The 22,955-nt window shown below is 44.8% G+C and overlaps 1 protein-coding gene across 1 annotated transcript in view; it reads right to left on the bottom strand.

The window, feature by feature from the left end:
* Positions 1-22,955, bottom strand: part of LOC124716810 (insulin receptor-related protein-like) — a 162,128-nt gene that overhangs the window by 17,476 nt on the left and 121,697 nt on the right. Inside the window, exons 13-14 of the mRNA XM_047243360.1 lie at positions 10,412-10,772; positions 4,225-4,362 (exon numbers count right to left, since the gene is read on the bottom strand). Coding sequence (XP_047099316.1) covers positions 4,225-4,362; positions 10,412-10,772 — 499 coding nt within the window. The remainder of the gene's footprint in view (positions 1-4,224; positions 4,363-10,411; positions 10,773-22,955) is intronic.

Raw genomic sequence — 22,955 nt, 5'->3', positions numbered from 1 at the left:
CTGTATTGGAGTTTTTTGTTTATTGTAGACACAGTGGACAATTTTAATCAGTTGTCATATTTCTCAATGTGAACCATTTTCATTTGTTCCGTCCAAAATATGTCTCATTGCCACTGGGATTTGGGTTGCAGAGCACTATTTCATTAGCTATTTGTTCAAGTAAATTTACAGTTCCATACCTAAAGTGATGACCTACAGTAATATTCAATACTGGATTATCACTTTAATTTTTGTCATATGTATTCATAATCATATGGTAATACTTGATGAATGTTAGAAAAAATATAGAAAATTTGCTTCTAAAAAGAAATTCTAAAATCTAAGTGCATTTCAAAGCTTTCCAGGCCTGTTAGTACTATCATTTTGTGAAGAAGTTTTGTAAAGTCAATGTTTCCTTAGCTGTAAGGAACAATCCATTGGCCTATTGCCACATTTCAGTGAGTTTAGGCTTCCCTTTGCATCATTATTTTGAATTTTTTTCGGGTATGCAGATAGGTGGTACCATTGCAATGGTGCTATGTTTCGGCAGGCTGACTTGCTGCTCTCTTCAGGTGGTCCTTACGACAATTTTGTCCTCCACTAGGTGCGATCTCGTATACATCCCCTTCCTCCTAGCACACCCTTCTGGATCCTTACCGTTCCCTACTACTGTTGATCTCAGTTCTGTGGTACCTGCGGGTCGTGCCACTGGCGAGGTGGATGACGAAGTGTGCTGCCGGGACTCTGTGCCCCATCCGCAGTCTGTGTACGGCCAGTGCAGTGGTCAGGTCGACACTGATACAGAGCTTTGGCCCCAGGTCTTCAGTTGGCGTGGCGTGAATGTGTCTCCCCCCATTCTTATACCATGCTCTCAGCACACTGAAGGCTGGGTCACAGACAGAAGCTACTACATTTATTTATCAGCTCATCTTGTTGCCACACCTCTACAGTTTATTTTATAATACAGTCCTAGAGTGTGCTAGTCTGTTTTAGTGACTCGGGGGCATTGTACTTCATGCTATGTAAATTGCAGAGGCAGTGCTCCGTCACAGCTGATTTCGTTGGGTGTCGGTCAGAGGACAATACAGGGAAGATGCATGGAGCACAAGCATCACACAGATGAGGCACAACCGACAGTCCGCTCTGCAGGAGCACTGTATCTCCAATGCACAGACCAGTAAACTCTAGGAATCTGGCTATGGGATAAGCTAATAAATAAAGAGAGTGGCCTCCAGCTAAATAAGGTGTGGGACATAGCCTTGGGTCTCATCAAAGCACAACAGCGCCCTGTGGGGAGAGCCTGCTCACGCTATGCCAAATGGAGATCTGACACCACACCTCTGCGTCATCAGCATCCCTATGCCTGCAGTGGTGCACACACATTTAGCGCCACAGCTCGAGGCCCAGCAATGCACTTCGCTCTCCACTAGGCCAGCGGCGCAGACACCATGCTCGACAGCGTCTGGAAGCACTAAGTGCCCGAAACCGGCAAAGAAATTGAATTTCTTTTATGCAACTTGTTGCTCATTATTTCGTTATATACGACTACAATTAATGAGGATGGATAAAACACTAAAATCACATATTGCTTGGCTGAACACTAGAATGAACCCTAACGTGTACACTGAGATGTTAGAGGCAGAATTGATTATAATGTATGAGGACCTAGGGGAAGAGAATCTAATGTTTCAACAGGATAACGCATCTATATATGTTTCTGTTGCAACCAAAAAGTGGTTTGAAGATAAAGATATCGATGTCTTCGCGATGTCGTCAGTCATACGACCGCACCGCCGCCTGAGAGATCGATCCATCGGATGCGATACTCTCGATAAACTGAACAGAAGAACGGCTGTGTTAGCCAAAGAGTATACAGCCAGTCGCAGTACTTATGCTCGCCGCTAGGCCACTTCCTGTGCAACAGGAGAGTAGTGCCACTCTACAGATCGTAGCCGCGCTCAGTGGTCAGCCAGCGCCGATGTCAGTCATCGTCTGCAGCTCAGTCATTGCTGCCATCAAGTCTTTGTTACTCCGATCCAAGTTACTCTTCAAATTAACCGGATTAGACATTCAAGATTACGAGAGATTAATTCGTCACTGCAAGATTTGTGACTTGTAAATTATGTCATTCTACAGACGCTTAGTCTAGTCGCGTCTTCTGTAATTGTCAACCAACTGATCATGGACAACAGCGAGCGACCGCTACGGTCGCAGGTTCGAATCCTGTCTCGGGCATGGATGTGTGTGTGATGTCCTTAGGTTAGTTAGGTTTAATTAGTTCTAAGTTCTAGGTGACTGATGACCTCAGAAGTTTAGTCACATAGTGCTCAGAGCCATTTGAACCATTTTTGTACTCCTGCTAATTAACTGTGTTTTCCTGTTGTAGCTACCAATCAGTCTTGCCATAGTAGAACCCACGTTTCCACCTCCTTGGCCACCTCATATTTGCCACGTCATGTTGATGGACTCGATTATGGTGGAAGATCGACAGCCATCAGTCTTGCCCCGGCCTGCACGTAGCCTGGATATGAACCCAATGGAAAAGCTTTGGGGAACACTTCAGAAGTGTCTTTATCGCTATCCACGGCAATTTGAGGCCGTATGTGAGGTGAAAAGTGCAGTAGGAGAAGAGAGGGCGCCAGTTTCACTATAAGAACTGCTATCCCTAAAGCTGTCGGCACACGGGCCGTGCTAAGTTCAACGTGCTGCTGAACGCTCAGGAACGATGCGACTTGTGCATACGGTACGTGGGCCCCAACGTGGTATACGCGATCGCAACGCACTCCAGCGGCAGTTGAGGGATGTTTGTAGTTCGTAAATCACACTGTTTACTCAACGGGCGCGCGTAAAATTCCCACGTTAGCTCTATTAAAACACACATTTCCTCCATCGTCCGCGAAAAGGGAAGTACCAGGTCCAATCAATGACACAGGTTTATAGAAGTTCCATTACAAGCAGTGCGTTACAAATTTGGAATACTTCTCCACATAAGAGAAACATTATTTCATCATTTCCACATTTTACTACAACCCCAAGGTCAGTCTTACTTGATCACTGTTCCTACCTAGAAGCAGAATCTTTGCAACATTGTAAACTACGAAGCGTAAAAGAAAAAGGAGCAAAATATCTTTATACAAGTTGCGCAAGCTGTCCTGTAGATTAAGCCAATCGAACAAAGTCACCCCTCGAAAAATGGTGAACTTATATTTACATAACATCAAATGTTATAGTGTATACTTATATTAAACTAATAATAAAGTATCAGAACCTAATAAAAACGCGAATGTTAGGAAAAAAATTTGGAGGTGTCAAGACGCGAACCACCGCCCCACCAAACAACTCCATCCCTTACGCTACTCACTACGCTAAACCAACATCACATATTCTGTATCTAATCATACAGTATTACCGATTGCTGAAAACCTTAAGTGTAGATATTTTACTGATTGAAATTTAACTACAATAAATTGTACCAAGGACAATGCGTTTTGGGTGGATCTTCAGTGTGTCGCTGCCTTCAAATAGCCCACTCTCATAATACGCAAGTTACAATAATTCTTTTGCCACGAATATGATGTTTCTCATTATTTTATTGGAACGAATCACACAGTTAACAACGGGTTTTCCAGTGATTCTCAATTTGCTGGTGCCCAGAAATGGCATACACACGTATAGGCTTGAAATGAATGCCAATATGGCGCTTCACAACTCTGTACTGAAGGGAGACGGCGTGCGTGTGACGTAGGTGGCGTTCTGCCATCTCATTGGTCAACTCTCAGGCGCACGCTCAGAATATCTGACATGCCAGATATTGCTCTGCACGTTCGGAAAGACTCCCGAGCGTGCTATTCCACGTTATGACGTCAGAAACTGGACACGCTCAACGCTCAACGTTCGGATGCACGGTCCGTGTGCCGACGGCTTAACAAAATCAATGTCGCAGAGAATTTTTGAGGTAGCTAGGAAGAATGGGGTTTAGATAAAGAACCAATAATGCAATGACACAACAGGTCAGTGAGTGCCGTTACACCAGTTTCAATCTAGGAAATGCAAACGTCTTATTTTGTCACTAGTGTTATGAAAAAACAATGTAATTCCGTAATTATTGTTTTGTTATATGTAGCTACCACTTCCTTAAGAAATTCGATGCAGTATGCTGCATACATTGTACTATCACTTTCGTTGCCTTTATACTGATTTTCCACTAGTGTAGTAGTGTGAGTAGCTGGTAGGTGGGTACGGTACCTTGACGGTGAGGTCCTGGGCGACCATGCAGTTGCGCGCCGCCAGGTCCCTGTGCACGAACTTGACGGCCTCCAGGTAGGCCATGCCGTCCGCGATCTCGGCTGCCATCCTCAGCACCCGGCCCAGGGGGAGGCCATCCTGCAACATCGAGACACCCTCTGCTGGTGAGCAAGGCAGGCCCGATACACGACTTAGGCAGTCATCGGCGCAAATTCCAGCAACCTCTGGTGAATCCCATGGGAGTGCGTTCATGTTGTATAGCACTCACCTGCCACACAGTATTAATATACAGAGTATGCACACTAACGTGACGAAAGTCATAGGATACCTCTTAATACCATGTCCGACATCCATTACCCTGGCGTGATGCAGTAACTCCACGTGGCCTCGACTCAACAAGTCGTGGGAAGTCCCCTGCAGAAATGTTGAGCAATGCTGCCTCTACAGGGTGCTCCGCTGATCGTGACTGGGTCAAATATCTCACCAAATAAGCGTAAAACGAAAAAAACTACAAAGAACGAAACTCGTCTAGCTTGAAGGGGGTTACCAGATGGCGTTATGGTTGGCCCTCTATATGGCGCTCCATAGGTCAAACGGATATCAACTGCTTTTTTAAAATAGGAACCCCCATTTTTATTGCATATTCGTGTAGTACGTAAAGAAATGTGAATGTTTTTGTTGGACCACTTTTTTCGCTTTGTGATAGATGACACTGTAACAGTCGCAAACGTATGGCTCACAAGTTTAGACGAACAGTTGGTAACAGGTAGGTTTTTAAATTAAAATACAGAACGCAGGTACGTTTGAACATTTTATTTCGGTCGTTCCAATGTGAGACATGTACCTTTGTGAACTTATCATTTCTGAGAACGCATGCTGTTACAGCGTGATTACCTGTAAATACCACATTAACGCAATAAATGCTCAAAATGATGTCCGTCAACCTCAATGCATTTGGCAGTACGTGTTACGACATTCCTCTCAACAGCGAGTAGTTCTCCTTCCGTAATCTTCGCACATGCATTGACAGTGCACTGACGCATGTTTCAGGCGTTGTCGGTGGATCACGATAACAAATACCCTTCAACTTCCGCATCCGGTGAACGTGCGGGCCTTGGTATGGTGCTTCGACGACCAATCCACCTTATTGAAATATGCTATTCAGTACCGCTTCAACCGCACGCGAGCCATGTGCCGGACATCCATCATGTTGGAAGTACATCGTCATTCTGTCATGCAGTGAAACATCTTGTAGTAACATCGGTAGAACATTATGTAGGAAATCAGCATACATTACACCATTGAGATTGCCATCGATAAAATGGTGGCCAATTATCCTTCCTGCCACAATGCCGCACCATACATTAACCCGCCAAGGTTGCTGATGTTCCACTTGTGGCAGCCATCGTTTATTTTCCGTTGGCCAATAGTGCATATTATGCCAGTTTACGTTATCGCTGTTGGTGAAAGACGTTCGTCTCTAAATAGAACGCGTGCAAAAAATCTGTCATCGTCCCGTAATTTTTCTTGTGCCCAGAACTGTACACGACATTCAAAATCGTCGCGATGCAATTCCTGGTGCATAGAAATATGGTACGGGTGCAATCGATGCTGATGTAACATTCTCAACACCGACGTTTTTGAGATTCCCGATTCTCGCGCAATTTGTCTGCTACTGATGTGAGGATTAGCCGCAACAGCAGCTAAAACACCTACTTGGGCATCATCATTTGTTGCAGGTTGTGGTTGACGTTTCACATGTGGCTGAACACTTTCTGTTTTCCTTCAATAACTTAACTATCCGGTGAACGGTCCGGACACTTGGATGATGTCGTCCAGGATACCGAGCAGCATACATAGCACACGCCCGTTGGGCCTTTTGATTACAATAGCCGTACATCAACACGATATCGACCTTTCCAGCAATTGGTAAACGGTCCATGGTCCATTTTAACACGGGTAGTGTATCACGAAGCAAATACCGTCCGCACTGGCGGAATGTTACGTGATATCACGTACTTATAAGTCTGTGAGTATTACAGCGCCATCTATCACAAAGCGAAAAAAGTGGTCCAACTAAAACATTCATATTTCTTTACGTACAACACGAATATGTAATAAAATATGGGGGTTCCTATTTAAAAAAACGCAACTGATATCTGTTTGACCTATGGCAGCGCCATCTAGCGGGCCAACCACAGCGCCATCTGGTTTCCCCCTGCAAGCTAGACGAGATTCGTCCTTTGTAGTTTTTTCGTTTGATGCTTATTTCGTGAGATATTTGGCCCAGTCACTATCAATGGACAACCCTGTATAGCCGTCCATAAATCCGAAAATGTTGCTGATGCAGAATTTTGTGCACAAACTGACCTCTCGATTGTATCCCATAAATGTTCGGGATTCATGTTGTGCGATCTGGCTGGCCAAGTCATTCGTTTGAACTGTCCAGAATGTTCTTCAAACCAATTCCGAACAACTGTGCCCCTTACATTTTTGGGATCATGAAGTCCATGAATGGCTGTAAGTGGTCTCCAAGTACCTGAATATAACCACTTCAAGTCAATGACCGGTTCAATTGGACCAGAGGGCCCAGTCCATAATATGTAAATGCCCACACCATTAGGGAGCCACTACCAGCTTGTGCACTGCCTTCTTGACGATTTGTTAGGTCTTGTTACTAGTACATGTTGGCTAGCTTTCCCTGGGAGTCTCTACTCAACACCGTGTTGGTATTGGAAACAATCGTCTGACCGAATTACAATGTCATTGGCAAGCCTCAAAGTTTTTATTTCTTCATCCTTGCCTTCAGTTCCCACAGCAAATTTTGCTTTGGCTTGCTTTACTGCTTGCTCAATATACAGACCGAATAACATCGGGGACAGGTTGCAACCGTATCTCACTCCCTTCTCAACCTGTACCCAACCTTAGGGGACGTAGACTATGTGATGAAAAGTATCCGGACACCCCAAAAACATACGTTTTTCATATTAGATGCATTGTGCTGCCACCTGCTGCTAGTTAATCCATATCAGCAACCTCAGTAGTCATTAGACATCGTGAGAGAGCAGAATGGGGCGCTCCCCAGAACTCACGGACTTTGAACGTGGTCAGGTGATTGGGTGTCACTTGTGTGTCTTTATGCGAGAGTTTCACACTCCAAAACATTCCTATGTCCACTGTTTCCAATGTGATAGTGAAGTGGAAACGTGAAGAGACACGTACAGCACAAAAGCGTTCAGGCCAACCTCGTGTATTGACTGACAGAGACCCCCAATAGTTGAAGAGGGTCGTAATGTGTAGTAGGCAGACATCTATCCAGACCATCACACAGGAATTCCAGACTGCATCGGGATCCACTGCAACTACTGTGACAGTTAGTCAGGAGGTGAGAAAACTTGGATTTCACGGTGGAGCGGCTGCTCATAAGGCACACATCAGGCCAGTACATGCCAAACGAGAAGCGTAAGCATTGGACGATTGAAAGGTGGGAAAAAGTTGTGTGGAGTGACGAATCACGGTACACAATGTGGCGATCCGATTGCAGGGTGTGGATATGGCGAATGCCCAGTGAACGTCATCTGCCAGCGTGTGTAGTGCCAACAGTAAAATTCGGAGGCGGTGGTGTTACGGTGTGGTCATGTTTTTCATGGAGGGGGCTTGCACCCCTTGTTGTTTTGCGTGCCGCTATCACAACATTGGTCTACATTAATCTTTTAAACACCTTCTTGGTTCCCACTGTTGAAGAGCAATTCGGAGATGGCGATTTCATCTTTCAACACGATCGAACACCTGTTCATAGCCGCGCGGGATTAGTCGAGCGGCCTAGGGCGCTGCAGTCACGGACTGCGCGGCTGGTCCTGGCGCAGGGTCGAGTCTTCCCTCGGACATGGATGTGTGTGTTTGTCCTAAGGATAATTTAGGTTAAGTATTGTATAAGCTTAGGCACTGATGAGCTTAGCAGTTAAGTCCCATAAGATTTCACACATTTTTGAACCTGTTCATAATGCACGGCCTGTGCCGGAGTGGTTATCGATACCTCTCCTCAGTTCAGCACTGCATGTCGAATGGGCTGCCATTCCCCAAGAAACCTCCCATCACCTGATTGAACGTATGGCTGCGAGAGTGGAAGCTGCCATCAAGGCTAAGTGTGAGCCAACACCGAAGGAGGGTGCCATTAACTTGCCACTTTCAGCCACGTGTCCGGATACTATTGATCACATAGTGAGTATTTCAGATTACCCCATCTATGTTACGTTTAGCAACATTCAAAGAAAGAAAACCAATAACCCACTGTTGGAGAACCATTCAGCGATGGTGATTTCATCTTTCAACACGATCGAGCACCATAATGCACTGCCTGTGGCGGAGTGGTTTCACGACAATAACATTCCAGTAGTGGGGTGACCTGCACAGAGTCCTGACCTGAAGCCTATAGAACACGTTTGGGATGTTTTGGAGCGCCGACTACGTGGCAGGCCTCAGCGACCGACATCGATACCTCTCCTCAGTGCAGCACACCCTGAATAATAGAACACGTTTGGGATGTTTTGGAACGCCGAATTCGTGCCAGGCCTCACCGACCGTCATCGATACCTCTTCTCCGTGCATCACTCCGTGAAGAATGGCAGTCAATTCCCAAAGAAACCCTCCACCACCTGATTGAACGTATGGCTGCGAGAGTGGAAGCTGTCATCAAGGCTAAGTGTGAGCCAACACCGAAGGAGGGCGCCACGAACTTTAAGTCATTTTCAGCTAGGTGTGCGGATACTTTTGATCACACAGTGTATATTTCAGTTTACTATATTTCAGTTTACCCCATCTATGTTACGTTTAGCAACATTCAAAGAAAAAAGCCCAATACATCCGCAAGGTGTCTGACGTCGATCAGTTGTAGAATTTCGGAACACGTATTATGTTCGAGTATAGTGACTTTTCTGGAGACTAGAAATCTACTCTGTAGGAATCGGCATGGGTTTCGAAAAAGACGGTCGTGTGAAACCCAGCTCGCGCTATTCGTTCACGAGACTCAGAGGGCCATAGACACGGGTTCACAGGTAGATGCCGTGTTTGTTGACTTCCGCAAGGCGTTCGATACAGTTCCCCACAGTCGTCTAATGAACAAAGTAAGAGCATATGGACTATCAGACCAATTGTGTGATTGGATTGAAGAGTTCCTAGATAACAGAACGCAGCATGTCATTCTCAATGGAGAGAAGCCTTCCGAAGTAAGAGTGATTTCAGGTGTGCCGCAGGGGAGTGTCGTAGGACCATTGCTATTGACAACATACATAAATGACCTTGTGGATGACATCGGAAGTTCACTGAGGCTTTTTGCGGATGATGCTGTGCTGTATCGAGAGGTTGTAACAACGGAAAATTGTACTGAAATGCAGGAGGATCTGCAACAAATTGACGCATGGTGCAGGGAATGGCAATTGAATCTCAATGTAGACAAGTGTAATGTGCTGCGAATACATAGAAACAATGATCGCTTATCATTTAGCTACAATATTGCAGGTCAGCAACTGGAAACGGTTAATTCCATAAATTATCTGGGAGTAGGGATTAGGAGTGATTTGAAATGGAATGACCATATAAAATTAATCGTCGGTAAAGCAGATGCCAGACTGAGATTCATTGGAAGAATCCTAAGGAAATGCAATCCGAAAACAAAGGAAGTAGGTTACAGTACACTTGTTTGTCCACTGCTCGAATACTGCTCACCAGTGTGGTATCCGTACCAGACAGTGTTGATAGAAGAGATAGAGATGATCCAATGGAAACCAGCGCGATTCGTTACAGGTTCATTTAGTAATCGCGAAAGCGTTATGGAGACGATAGATAAACTTCAGTGGAAGACTTTGCAGGAGAGACGCCCAGTAGCTCGGTACGGGCTTTTGTTGAAGTTTCGAGAACATACCTTCACCGAGGAGTCAAGCAGTATATTGCTCCCTTCTACGTATATCTCGCGAAGAGACCATGAGGATAAAAGTAGAGCCCACACAGAGGCATACCGACAATCTTTCTTTCCAGGAACAGTGGGAGACTGGAATGGAAGGGAGAACCGATAGAGGTACTGAAGGTACCCTCCGCCACATACCGTCAGGTGGCTTGCTGAGTATGGATGTAGATATAGATGTAGAAGTTGGGGTGCCCACGCGCTCCTGTGCTCTGCCGATGCACGCACCTGGTAGGGTCCGCCCAGCAGGGCGCGCTCCTCGCCGTCGGGCTCTCGCGCCGCCCTCAGGAAGCCCTTGAGGTCTCCGCGGTGCATCAGCTCCATGAGGACGAGCGGCGGCTGTCCGCGCGACACCACGCCCAGCAGGCGCACCACGTGGTGCGCGCCGGTGAACCTCTTCATGACGTTCGCCTCGTGCAGGAACTCGAGGCGCTCGCGGGCCGTGGCGCGCTCGCTGACCGTCTTGACGGCGCAGCGCTCGCCGCACGGCATGAGCACGCCCTCGTACACCTTGCCGAAGGAGCCGGTGGCCAGCTCGCGCACCAGCGTCACCTTGTCGCGCGACACCTCCCACTCGTCCGGCACGTACCTGCGGAGGGGACAACTCGGGTTTCTACTGGCTGCTGCAGCGGGAGGAAGGAGCCAGTATAACATCCAAGATATATATATATATATATGTATATATATATATATATATATATATATATATATATATATATATATATAGGGTGCGTCACCTAACGTTACCGCTGGATATATTTCGTAAACCACATCAAATATTGACGAACCGATTCCACAGACCGAACGCGAGGAGAGGGGCTAGTGTAATTGTTTAATACAAACCATACAAAAATGCACGGAAGTATGTACGCTCCTGGAAATTGAAATAAGAACACCGTGAATTCATTGTCCCAGGAAGGGGAAACTTTATTGACACATTCCTGGGGTCAGATACATCACATGATCACACTGACAGAACCACAGGCACATAGACACAGGCAACAGAGCATGCACAATGTCGGCACTAGTACAGTGTATATCCACCTTTCGCAGCAATGCAGGCTGCTATTCTCCCATGGAGACGATCGTAGAGATGCTGGATGTAGTCCTGTGGAACGGCTTGCCATGCCATTTCCACCTGGCGCCTCAGTTGGACCAGCGTTAGTACTGGACGTGCAGACCGCGTGAGACGACGCTTCATCCAGTCCCAAACATGCTCAATGGGGGACAGATCCGGAGATCTTGCTGGCCAGGGTAGTTGACTTACACCTTCTAGAGCACGTTGGGTGGCACGGGATACATGCGGACGTGCATTGTCCTGTTGGATCAGCAAGTTCCCTTGCCGGTCTAGGAATGGTAGAACGAGGGGTTCGATGACGGTTTGGATGTACCGTGCACTATTCAGTGTCCCCTCGACGATCACCAGTGGTGTACGGCCAGTGTAGGAGATCGCTCCGCACACCATGATGCCGGGTGTTGGCCCTGTGTGCCTCGGTCGTATGCAGTCCTGATTGTGGCGCTCACCTGCACGGCGCCAAACACGCATACGACCATCATTGGCACCAAGCCAGAAGCGACTCTCATCGCTGAAGACGACATGTCTCCATTCGTCCCTCCATTCACGCCTGTCGCGACACCACTGGAGGCGGGCTGCACGATGTTGGGGCGTGAGCGGAAGACGGCCTAACGGTGTGCGGGACCGTAGCCCAGCTTCATGGAGACGGTTGCGAATGGTCCTCGCCGATACTCCAGGAGCAACAGTGTCCCTAATTTGCTGGGAAGCGGCGGTGCGGTCCCCTGCGGCACTGCATAGGATCCTACGGTCTTGGCGTGCATCCGTGCGTCGCTGCAGTCCGGTCCCAGGTCGACGGGCACGTGCACCTTCCGCCGACCACTGGCGACAACATCGATGTACTGTGGAGACCTCACGCCCCACGTGTTGAGCAATTCGGCGGTACGTCCACCCGGCCTCCCGCATGCCCACAATACGCCCTCGCTCAAAGTCCGTCAACTGCACATACGGTTCACGTCCACGCTGTCGCGGCATGCTACCAGTGTTAAAGACTGCGATGGAGCTCCGTATGCCACGGCAAACTGGCTGACACTGACGGCGGCGGTGCACAAATGCTGCGCAGCTAGCGCCATTCGACGGCCAACACCGCGGTTCCGGGTGTGTCCGCTGTGCCGTGCGTGTGATCATTGCTTGTACATCCCTCTCGCAGTGTCCGGAGCAAGTATGGTGGGTCTGACACACCGGTGTCAATGTGTTCTTTTTTCCATTTCCAGCAGTGTATTTTAACACAAACCTACGTTTTTTTAAAAATGGAAACACGTTAGTTTTCTTAGCACGTCTGAACATATAAACAAATACGTAATCAGTGCCGTTTGTTGCATTGTAAAATGTTAATTACATCCGGAGATATTGTAACCTAAAGTTGACGCTTGAAACCTCCGACGTTCAGTTGCGTGTTGTAACAAACACGGGACACGGTCGGCGAGCAGCATCTGCAGGGACATGTTTACGATGACGACCGTGTTTACGAGTGTGGCTGTAGTGCACTGTTGTGGTTTGGTCTAGCTGTCGCAGTGTCCGCATGTACCGCTTGCTGCTATTGTTATTCTGCATTCGTCTCCGCACGCAGACCAACTGTAGTACACCGTGTTACCAGACGTCTGTGATAGTGTAGTGTTGTAGGAACTGTGACCATGGTGTAGTCGAACCCTGAAAAGGCGGAGTTGATACTCATCTATGGCGAGTGTCGACGAAATGCAGCTGAAGCCTGCAGGGTGTATGCAGAACGGTACCCGGACAGAGAGCATCCAACGTGCCGCACATTGCAAAACATCTACCGCCAACTGTATGCAACAGGTATGGTCGTAGCACGCAAACGGGTCCGTCACAGGCCCGTCACAGGAGAAGCGGGTGCAGTTGGTGTGTTAGCTGCTGTTGCCATGAACCCACACGTGAGTACACGGGACATTGCGAGAGCCGGTGGACTGAGTCAAAGTAGTGTCATGCGCATACTGCATCGTCACCGCTTTCACCCGTTTCATGTGTCGCTACCTCAGCAATTACATGGTGATGACTTTAATCATAGAGTGCAATTCTGCCAATGGGCGTTAACAGAGAATGCGTTGCAGTTCTACCTGTTTACCGATGAAGCGGTTTCACAAACCACGAGGCAGTGAATCTACGGAACATGCATTACTGGTCTGTGGACAATCCTCGCTGGCTCAGACAGGTAGAGCGACAGCGACCGTGGACTGTAAATGAATGGTGCGGAATCGTTGGCGGCGACCACCTCATTGGTCCTCACTTCATCGCAGGGGCCCAAACAGCTGCAACATACATCGCGTTTCTACAGAATGATCTGCCAACGTTGCTCGAAAATCTCCCACTGGAAACGCGTCGACGTATGTGGTATCAGCATGATGGTGCACCTGCACATTCCGCAATTAACACTAGGCTGACCCTTGACAGGATGTTCGACCGGCGTTTCATAGGACGTGGAGGACGCATAAATTGGCCAGCCCGTTCTCCAGATCTTACACCTCTGGACTTCTTTCTGTGGGGTACGTTAAAGGAGAATGTGTACCATGATGTGCCTACAACCCCAGAGGGTATGAAACAACGTATTGTGGCAGCGTGCGGCGACATTACACCAGATGTGCTGCGACGTGTACGACATTCATTACGCCAGAGATTGCAATTGTGTGCAGCAAATGATGGCCACCATATTGAACATCTATTGGCCTGACATGTCGGGACACACTCTATTCCACTCCGTAATTGAAAACGAAAACCACGTGTGTGCGTGTACCTCGCCCCTCATGGTAATGTACATGTGCGTCAGTGTAAAAGACCAATAAATGTGGACGTAATGTGCTGTTCCAGTGTCTTCTGTACCTAAGGTCCATCACCGTTCCCTTTGGATCCCTACGTAATTCGGTGCTCTCCGATACACACGATCGAACAGCGGAGGAGTGGTACTCAAGCGTCAACTTTAGGTTACAGTATCTCTGGATATAATTAACATTTTACTATGCAACAAACGGCACTGATTACGTATTTGTTTATATGTTCAGATGTGCTAACAAAACTAACAGGGTTCCATTAAAAAAAACAGGTTTGTGTTAAAAAACATACTTCCGTGCATTTTTTTATGGTTTGTATTAACCAATTACACTAGCCCCTCTCCTCACGTTCGGTCTGTGGAATCGATTCGTCAGTATTTGATGTGATCTACGAAATATATCCAGCGGTAATGTTAGGTGACTCACCCTGTATATTACTTATTATGTGACGAGTGGAATATGAACGCTTGGGAAATTACGTAACTCAATAATATTCATTCAATTATGTAATTATTTCTTAAAGAGATGATAATTATGTAAAACGGAGACAATATTTGTCTCTCATTCTTTGTTAATCTATGTCATTCTTTTCTTTTGTTTTGTACTCTTTTGTCTTCTTCTTCTGATGCACGTCGCCAACGCAAGACGCGAATCGATTTGAGGTTTGTTGAATGAAAAACATTTAACGTAAAATTATTGTAGTTTTATGTTCTTTTGCTGGTAAAAAACAAATATAGCCAAATGCGTTAAAACTATTTACGATTAATTATTGAAAAATCACTTTCTCTTTTAATTATAATTTTGTATTAATTGTTTTATCATAGCTGCAAGAAGCGCAGCCATTGGTAGTTGCGATTATATAGGAACTTCGCCTGTACTTCTGGTCGAGACATCAAGGTTTGTGTTAAACTAATTTACAAAACAGTATTAACAATTTTTTGGTGGCATCAATTTAAATGATTAATTATTTATTGAGCAAAGGAAAAACTTAATTAAAAAAGAAATCCTCTATCTTTTGTTGGCCACCATCTTAACTTTTATCTCGGGAGCAAATTTAAATTACTTGAAACTGCAAACAATATTCCGATGTGTAAGAAATAAATGTGCACCGATAGTACTGAACTCTATTTTAAAAAAATAATAATAATCGAATCAGACTGCATTTTCTAAGAACAGTGCTGATGGTATTTACTGTTGAACAAGATTTCATTGCTGATGTATGAGGCCAAAATCAAACTACGCACGAATCACGGAGAAAAATATTTCTGGTAGCATACGTCAGTGTTGTGTGCGGGTGGTATTCTGTGGTTCCTTTTCATGATCAATTTGCTAAGAATAATTAAATCCATCGAAGACAAAAATTATAAAAGCTCTGATGTACGATCTGTAATTTTAGTGATATGAACACAACTTACAGCCAACATTATTATACTATGTTAGGTGGAATTCTTGTGCAATTCGAACAAAATAATTATCCGGGAGAAGTTGTAGTATAAATATTGCATTATACATGTGTATAATATTGTCAGTATCATTTAAAAAATCAAATCAATGCAACTGCTAAATATCAGAGTGAATTCAAACCGCAGAATCCCATAGAGTATCATATCAACCATATTCATTGCATTTGTCAATGTTGATGATACGCAAAACCACCACACCAGTACTCAAGGCGTTTTTGGAATTGAAACTTACTCCCTTAAGAATCGGAAGGTCTATGCTTTGCATACAGGATGTATTATAATTACCGACACAAACTAACATGGCGAAAGTGCGGCGGCGCGGTTCCTTCCGTCCCTTTACGACGAACCTGCACCTACCTGTGAACACTGATTAGCAGATCATCAGTAGGGAAGCCGAGCGAAACCTACTGTACTTCATGTGAACCAGGCTGCAATTAAAGTCACTGATCTAAGTTTCGGGAGCAACTTTTCACACGAAATGAAACGTTCGAAATTTTGTCCTTAATTAATATATTCTGAAACTTAGGTGAGCAAGTATCACTGCCAAGCCCGTGCTAGTCTTAACACAGTCGCTCACAATCCCTTTCACTCACGTTAGCAAGTTTATGGTGTTGCATTTCCCGAAAACGTAATAGCTACAAAAATACGGATTGTTTTTGATTGAGAATGCTCGACAAATAGTAAGTCTGTCGGTACCTAATGCAGTCACAGTTTTTAGCCACCGACCTGCTCAATACGCCACGGGGAATTTATGTCTTTTCTCTTCACAAAATTTACTTGAAAATTCCGAAATTTCTACACACCCGTCGGAATAATTATGCCGCCACTTTACAACACTTTTGATGTATGAAACACTGCTAGATCCGGCAACGTATCATTTCCATCGGAACTACTACTACACACGTCCGAACTGTTTCATGGCTAGCCTCCGACTCCTCTCTAGAATACCCCAAGTCTTCTCTACAAGCAGAGAAAGGCGCGCGAAGAATATTGCTTTACCATTGGTCAGTTTACTCAACAACCAATAGCAAAACAACATTCTCCGGCGTCAGTAATCAATAACCAATCGCAAAATAGTAAACCTAACGACTGCACTTTTTACCGACGTAATTATCTAATACGCTGAAGTTTTGTTTATGCATAAAATTATTTACTATTGTTATTTAGACCTGAATTAACTTTCCTTTTTCCATCAACTTACTTTACAAATCTATTCTACAAAAATCCCCTTTGTCCACTTCCATACATCTTCGAAATCTTCCCACACTAAATCCCACTACATAACTCGTTAAACAATTATCTTCATATTAACCTTAAACCACACTCACGCAACATTCATACTGCTAAAACACATTTATAACATTTTACACACACAAAAAGAAATAATAACACTTTAAGCAAATACTAGAACAGTTTATGAAAAACATGCTATTACTTTAGTGCACTCTAGTGGACATAGTCGAAACTAAATCACAGTCCCCTATCCAATACTGTCCTCTATCGGCTGATACATAAACTACGTGCGCGTCCAGTCTCGCGTCACCATCTGTCAGTATCCAGCTCTGAGACACATCTCCCACTTACCACCTCCAAGGCGGGATCGGTATACGGTGCTACCCCTCAAAAGTATACAGCGTGTTTCAGAAGACCAGGAACAATTTACAAAATTTGTCGTAGCCGAATGAGTAGCGCTACAAAGCAACACCACGAGGTGCGTTCAAAAAATTACGGAACATTCGTAGCTCCGCGCCAATAGTATGTTGGAGCAAAAAGCGGTTGACATCCTTGCATACGCCTGTGTTTAATATGTATTGAGTAAATGGTTCAAATGGTTCTGAGTACTATGGGACTTAACATCTGCGGTCATCAGTCCCGTAGAACTTAGAACTACTTACACCTAAGGGCATCACACACATCCATGCCCGAGGCAGGATTCGAACCTGCGACCGTAGCGGTCGCGCGGTTCCAGACTGATGCGCCTAGAACCGCTCGGCCACACCGGCCGGCTGTATTGACTAGAGCGTTGTGTCACTCAGTCTGCGAACTTCGAGATGGCAGTATTAGAGGAGTAACTCGTCTGCATCAAAATTTGCCTGAAATTTTGTGCCTGCCAATCGAACACTGACCGAGAGATTGCAGAAGAATGTAACAGTTCAGTTGGATCAGGTCATGAAATCCTGACACAGCATCTTGAAATGCATCGTGTTGCCGCCAAATTTGTCCCACGCCTCATGAGTCAGGGCCAAGAAGACCTTCGCCTCGCAATCTGTGAAGGGCTTTTGTTTCGCGGAAATGAGAACGAGATGTTCCTTAAGAGAATCGTAACTGGTGATGAGACGTGGGTCTACGTTTATAATGTTGAGACCAAGGTTCAATCACCACATTGGTCGGGAAAGGTTCTCCAAGACCAAAAAAAGTTTGTCAGGTCAGATCCAATGTAAAGGTATGCTTGAAGGATTAGTCCATCATAAATTCGTGCCACAGTGACAAACTCTTAATCAATGGTACTACAGGGACGTATTGTGACGCCTGCGAGAAAACGTGAGAAGGTAACAGCCTGAAATGTCACGAGACAATTCATCGCTCTTCCATCACGATAACGCACCTGGAAATTCATCCCTGTTGGTACGTGGCTATTGCACAGAAAACGAAATCACTGTGCTGCCTAATCCTCCTTACTCTCCAGATCTGGCCCCTGCCGACTTATTTTTTATTTGCAAAGATGAAAAATGGCTCTGAGCACTTTGGGACATAACATCTCATGTCGTCAGTCTCCTCAAACAGAAATACTTAAACCTAGCCAACCTAAGGACATCCCACACATCCATGCCCGAGGCACGATTCGAACCTGTGACTGTAGCGGTCGCGCGGTTCCAGACTGACGCGCCTAGAACCGCTCGGCCACACCGGCCGGCCGCAAAGATGAAAACCCCGTTCAATGGAGTAAAATTTGCGACGATAGACGGCGCTTCGCGCGATCTAGCATGATGCGTAACGAGTCTGCTTCCGAAAGTGGAAACGGCATTGGGAGCGGTGTATCAGTCGTAGAGGAGAGTATTGCGCAAGAGACCAAGCACAATAAGTAAAAAGTAAGCGTAGAAAAATTTTGTGGACAAAGTTCCGGAATTTTCTGAACAGACCTCGTATACATACATCGTTTGAAAGAGTAAACTTGTAAATTTTTTCCTCAGTGTAGGTATGACGTGTAGTCCCACGTACGGCTGCTAGCTGGTATCATAATCAAGATGGCGCTTTATGGAGCTGGGAGGTCGCCTGTGTGCTAGAATTTGACAAAACAAAGAGTGCAACGGGTGTCCAGCGAAAATTTAGGATTCAGTAAGGGAAAGCAGCACCAGCCAGAGAGGCAATCAAAGTTCGTTGAAACTGGGTGTTTGTGTGACAAGAAGAGAAATGGTCGGCCAGGTGTGAATGCAAATGACACTGGACGAGCGAGAGAAGCTTTCATAAGGAGACCGACAAAATCTCCACTCAGAGCTTCACGTGAGTTGGAAATGTCAGCAACGACTGTGTTGTTTGTTTTGCGTAAAAAATTAAACATGAAAGTATACAGACTACAGTTAGTGCAAAAGTTTTACCGTAAAGACAAAGACCAGAGATTCGAGTTTTGTTGTGCACTGCAGGTCGGAGATGATGATTTTGCAAATTCGATAATTTATTAGGCGATGCAACATTTCATACAAATGGGAAAGTAAACAAGTACAACTGTAGGACTGGGGATAAGAAAGCCCGCATAACACCGCTGAACACGAGCACAATTATCCGAAAGTCAATGTTTTTTGTGCCATGTCTCACAGGAAACTTTATGGGCCTCCCTGCTTCGACGAACAAACTGTCTTTGGAGAGTCCTTCCTTCAGATGTTGCAGAACTGGTTAATGCCATTGTTGCAAATAGAAACAGAGAACTTTGTCCTTCAGTTAGATCGTACACCCCCACGTTTTCAGCGTGTTGTTCGGCCTTAGCTGAATACAGTGCTACCCAGACGATGGATTGGTCTCGGTGGAGCAACAGACCTGTGTGTTCTAAAATGGCCTACTTGCTCCCCGGATATTTCCCCTTGTGATTTCTGTTTGTTTATGTCCGTCCTCTTCCATGTGATATTGTGGAATTGAAGAGGAGAACTGAACAAGCTACGTTACAATATCGGAAGACATGCTAGCCTGTGTGTGGAAAGACTAAGATTATCGCCTCGACGTTTGTAGGATTACACATTGTTCCAACATAGGGTGTATGTGAAACCAATGTTGCTGAAAAAGAAAACTTATAAGTTTACTCTTTCAAATTATTTATATCATTACTCTGTGATGATACACATTTGGCTACAATAATGTTTTTAAAGTGTTCCTGGACTTGTGAAACACGCTGTATAATAACAGAAACAAAAATATCGTAGTAAACAAAGATTCACAAAAAATCCATCTGACACATCTACATCCGGAAGTACATATACATCCAAATCCACATCAGCATGTTCGTGTACACAAACACACAAATGTTCATGTAGGGTAAGATTGTTATCAATGGTCTGGCTGTATCAGTGGGCGGACTCGGTTTCTCTGTGGAAATTGAACAACAGGCGCATGCTAGTGCTCATTAAGTGTATCTTCTGCCGTCAAAGATTTGCCACCTTAGTGGTGAGTCGCTCCGCGAATGCGCAAATCTACAATGAAAAAGAGGTAACATCTGCACTATGTAATTGTAATTGACTAGTACTAATGATTGAAACGTCGTAGTGATATGGTAATAGTGATTAAACCAGCTTTTCAGTGCATTCTGTTATCTTCATAATATAACGTTATATGCTGTGGACGGAGACTAGGCGTTGTTTAGCACTGTAGTGCCAGCTGCCTTGAATAAGCCACCTCGAATTTTGTCAAATTTAGCCCAAAGTAGACTAATTTAAGTAACAGTTTCCATTGTATGTTTTCTAATAGTTTGTAAGTGCTGTAATAACCAGTGAAATCTTTTACAATGCAAGGCGACATTGCTACTACTAGCGTACTTGGTTTCGAATATATGTTATTCGGTTTCAGACCGAGAGAGGTGGCGCAGTGGTTAGCACAATAGGCTCGCATTTGGGAGGACGACGGTTTAAACCCGCGTCCGACATCCTGATTTAGGTTTTCTGTGATTTCGCTTCAGGCAATTGCCAGGACGGTTCATTTGATAGGGCACGGTCGATTTCTTTCCCAGTCCTTCCCTAATCCGAGCTTGTGCTCCAATGATCGCGTCGTCGAGGGGACGTTAAAGACTGATCTCCTCCTCCCTCTTTTCGGTTTCAGGTGACAAAAAAAAACTCCTAAAAAGTATTAAGTGTAGGACTTTATTACACATTTTTGTTAGGTGGCACATCCACAGCAAATTTCCCCTACATGTAAACATCCATGTATGCGTACATATCTACATCTATGTCTACATCTACATCTACCCTCCTTGAGCCACTGGGTGAATGTCGTTGGGGTATCTGTGCTGCTACTATTACTCTGACCGTTTTTCTGTTCCGTTCATGAATAGATCATGGGAAGTAATACTGTCCGGAAGCTTTAATATCAACCTTAATTTCACTGCTTTTTCAGTCGCGGTCATTGCACGAGATATATGTTGAAGGAATAATATATACAGTTATAAGAGTTGAAGGACCTGAAAAATGCAAGTAAATTAGCAGTTGAGAAGGCAGTGAAAATGGGTTGGAGCCTCCCATGCTGTTATTCAGTCTGTACATAGAGGAAACACTCAAGGATGCCAAGGAGAAATTTATAACAAGAATTTGCGTAGAGGGAAAGGAAATAAGAATTTAAAGTCTGCCGATGACATATAATTCTTCCGCAGACAACAAAGAACTTGAAGATCAGTTGTACCAAATGCAAAGTATCTCAAAAGGGGTTATGGGACACAAAACAACAAATGTGTAAGAAGAATAAGGGCATGTAGTCGACTTAAATTATATGGTGCTGTGGGAACTAGATTAGGAAATGAGGTGCTGAAAGTAGTAGACGAGTTTTGCTAAAAAATGGTTCAAATGGCTCTGAGCACTATGGGACTTAACATCTGAAATCATCAGTCCCCTAGTCAAAGTTTTTATTTCTTCTCCATGAATTTTAATACCTACTCCGAATTTTTCTTTTGTTTCCTTTACTGCTTGCTCAATATACAGATTGAACAACATCGGGGGGAGGCTACAACCCTGTCTTACTCCCTTCCCAACCACTGCTTCCCTTTCATGTCCCTCGACTCTTATAACTGCCATCTGGTTTCTGTACAAATTGTAAATAGCCTTTCGCTCCCTGTATTTTACCCCTGCCACGTTTAGAATTTGAAAGAGAGTATTCCAGTCAACATTGTCAAAAGCTTTCTCTAAGTCTACAAATGCTAGAAACGTAGGTTTGCCTTTCCTTAATCTTTCTTCTAAGATAAGTCGTAAGGTCAGTATTGCCTCACGTGTTCCAGTGTTTCTACGGAATCCAAACTGATCTTTCCCGAGGTTGGCTTCTACTAGTTTTTCCATTCGTCTGTAAAGAATTCGTGTTAGTATTTTGCAGCTGTGACTTATTAAGCTGATAGTTCGGTAATTTTCACATCTGTCAACACCTGCTTTCTTTGGGATTGGAATTATTATATTCTTCTTGAAGTCTGAGGGTATTTCGTCTGTTTCATACATCTTGCTCACCAGATGGTAGAGTTTTGTCAGCACTGGCTCTCCCACGGCCGTCAGTAGTTCCAATGGAATATTGTCTACTCCGGGGGCCTTGTTTCGACTCAGGTCTTTCAGTGCTCTGTCAAACTCTTCACGCAGTATCATATCTCCCATTTCATCTTCATCTACATCCTCTTCCATTTCCATAATATTGTCCTCAAGTACATCGCCCTTGTATAGACCCTCTATATACTCCTTCCACCTTTCTGCTTTCCCTTCTTTGCTTAGAACTGGGTTTCCATCTGAGCTCTTGATATTCATACAAGTTGTTCTCTTATCTGCAAAGGTCTCTTTAATTTTCCTGTAGGCGGTATCTATCTTACCCCTAGTGAGATAGGCCTCTACATCCTTACATTTGTCCTCTAGCCATCCCTGCTTAGCCATTTTGCACTTCCTGTCGATCTCATTTTTGAGACGTTTGTATTCCTTTTTGCCTGTTTCACTTACTGCATTTTTATATTTTCTCCTTTCATCAATTAAATTCAATATTTCTTCTGTTACCCAAGGATTTCTACCAGCCCTCGTCTTTTTCCGGACTGAAGTGCCTAGAAACGCTCGGACACAGCGGCCGGCGAGTTTTGCTACGTAAGGTGCAAAAGAACTGATGATGGCAATAGCAGGAAAATCACTTATGAAAAAAGAGAATTGTTAGTAAGGAAGCGAACTGTGGATTATTAACAGTGCAGACAAGAAAATAATAAAATAATATGAGATGTGGCTCTACAGAAATATGCTGAAGTT

Source organism: Schistocerca piceifrons, chromosome 9 (genome assembly GCF_021461385.2).
Source record: "Schistocerca piceifrons isolate TAMUIC-IGC-003096 chromosome 9, iqSchPice1.1, whole genome shotgun sequence".
NCBI lineage: Eukaryota > Metazoa > Arthropoda > Insecta > Orthoptera > Acrididae > Schistocerca > Schistocerca piceifrons.
Note: the sequence above shows the minus strand (reverse complement) of the source record. Positions and strands in the feature narration are given on the sequence as shown.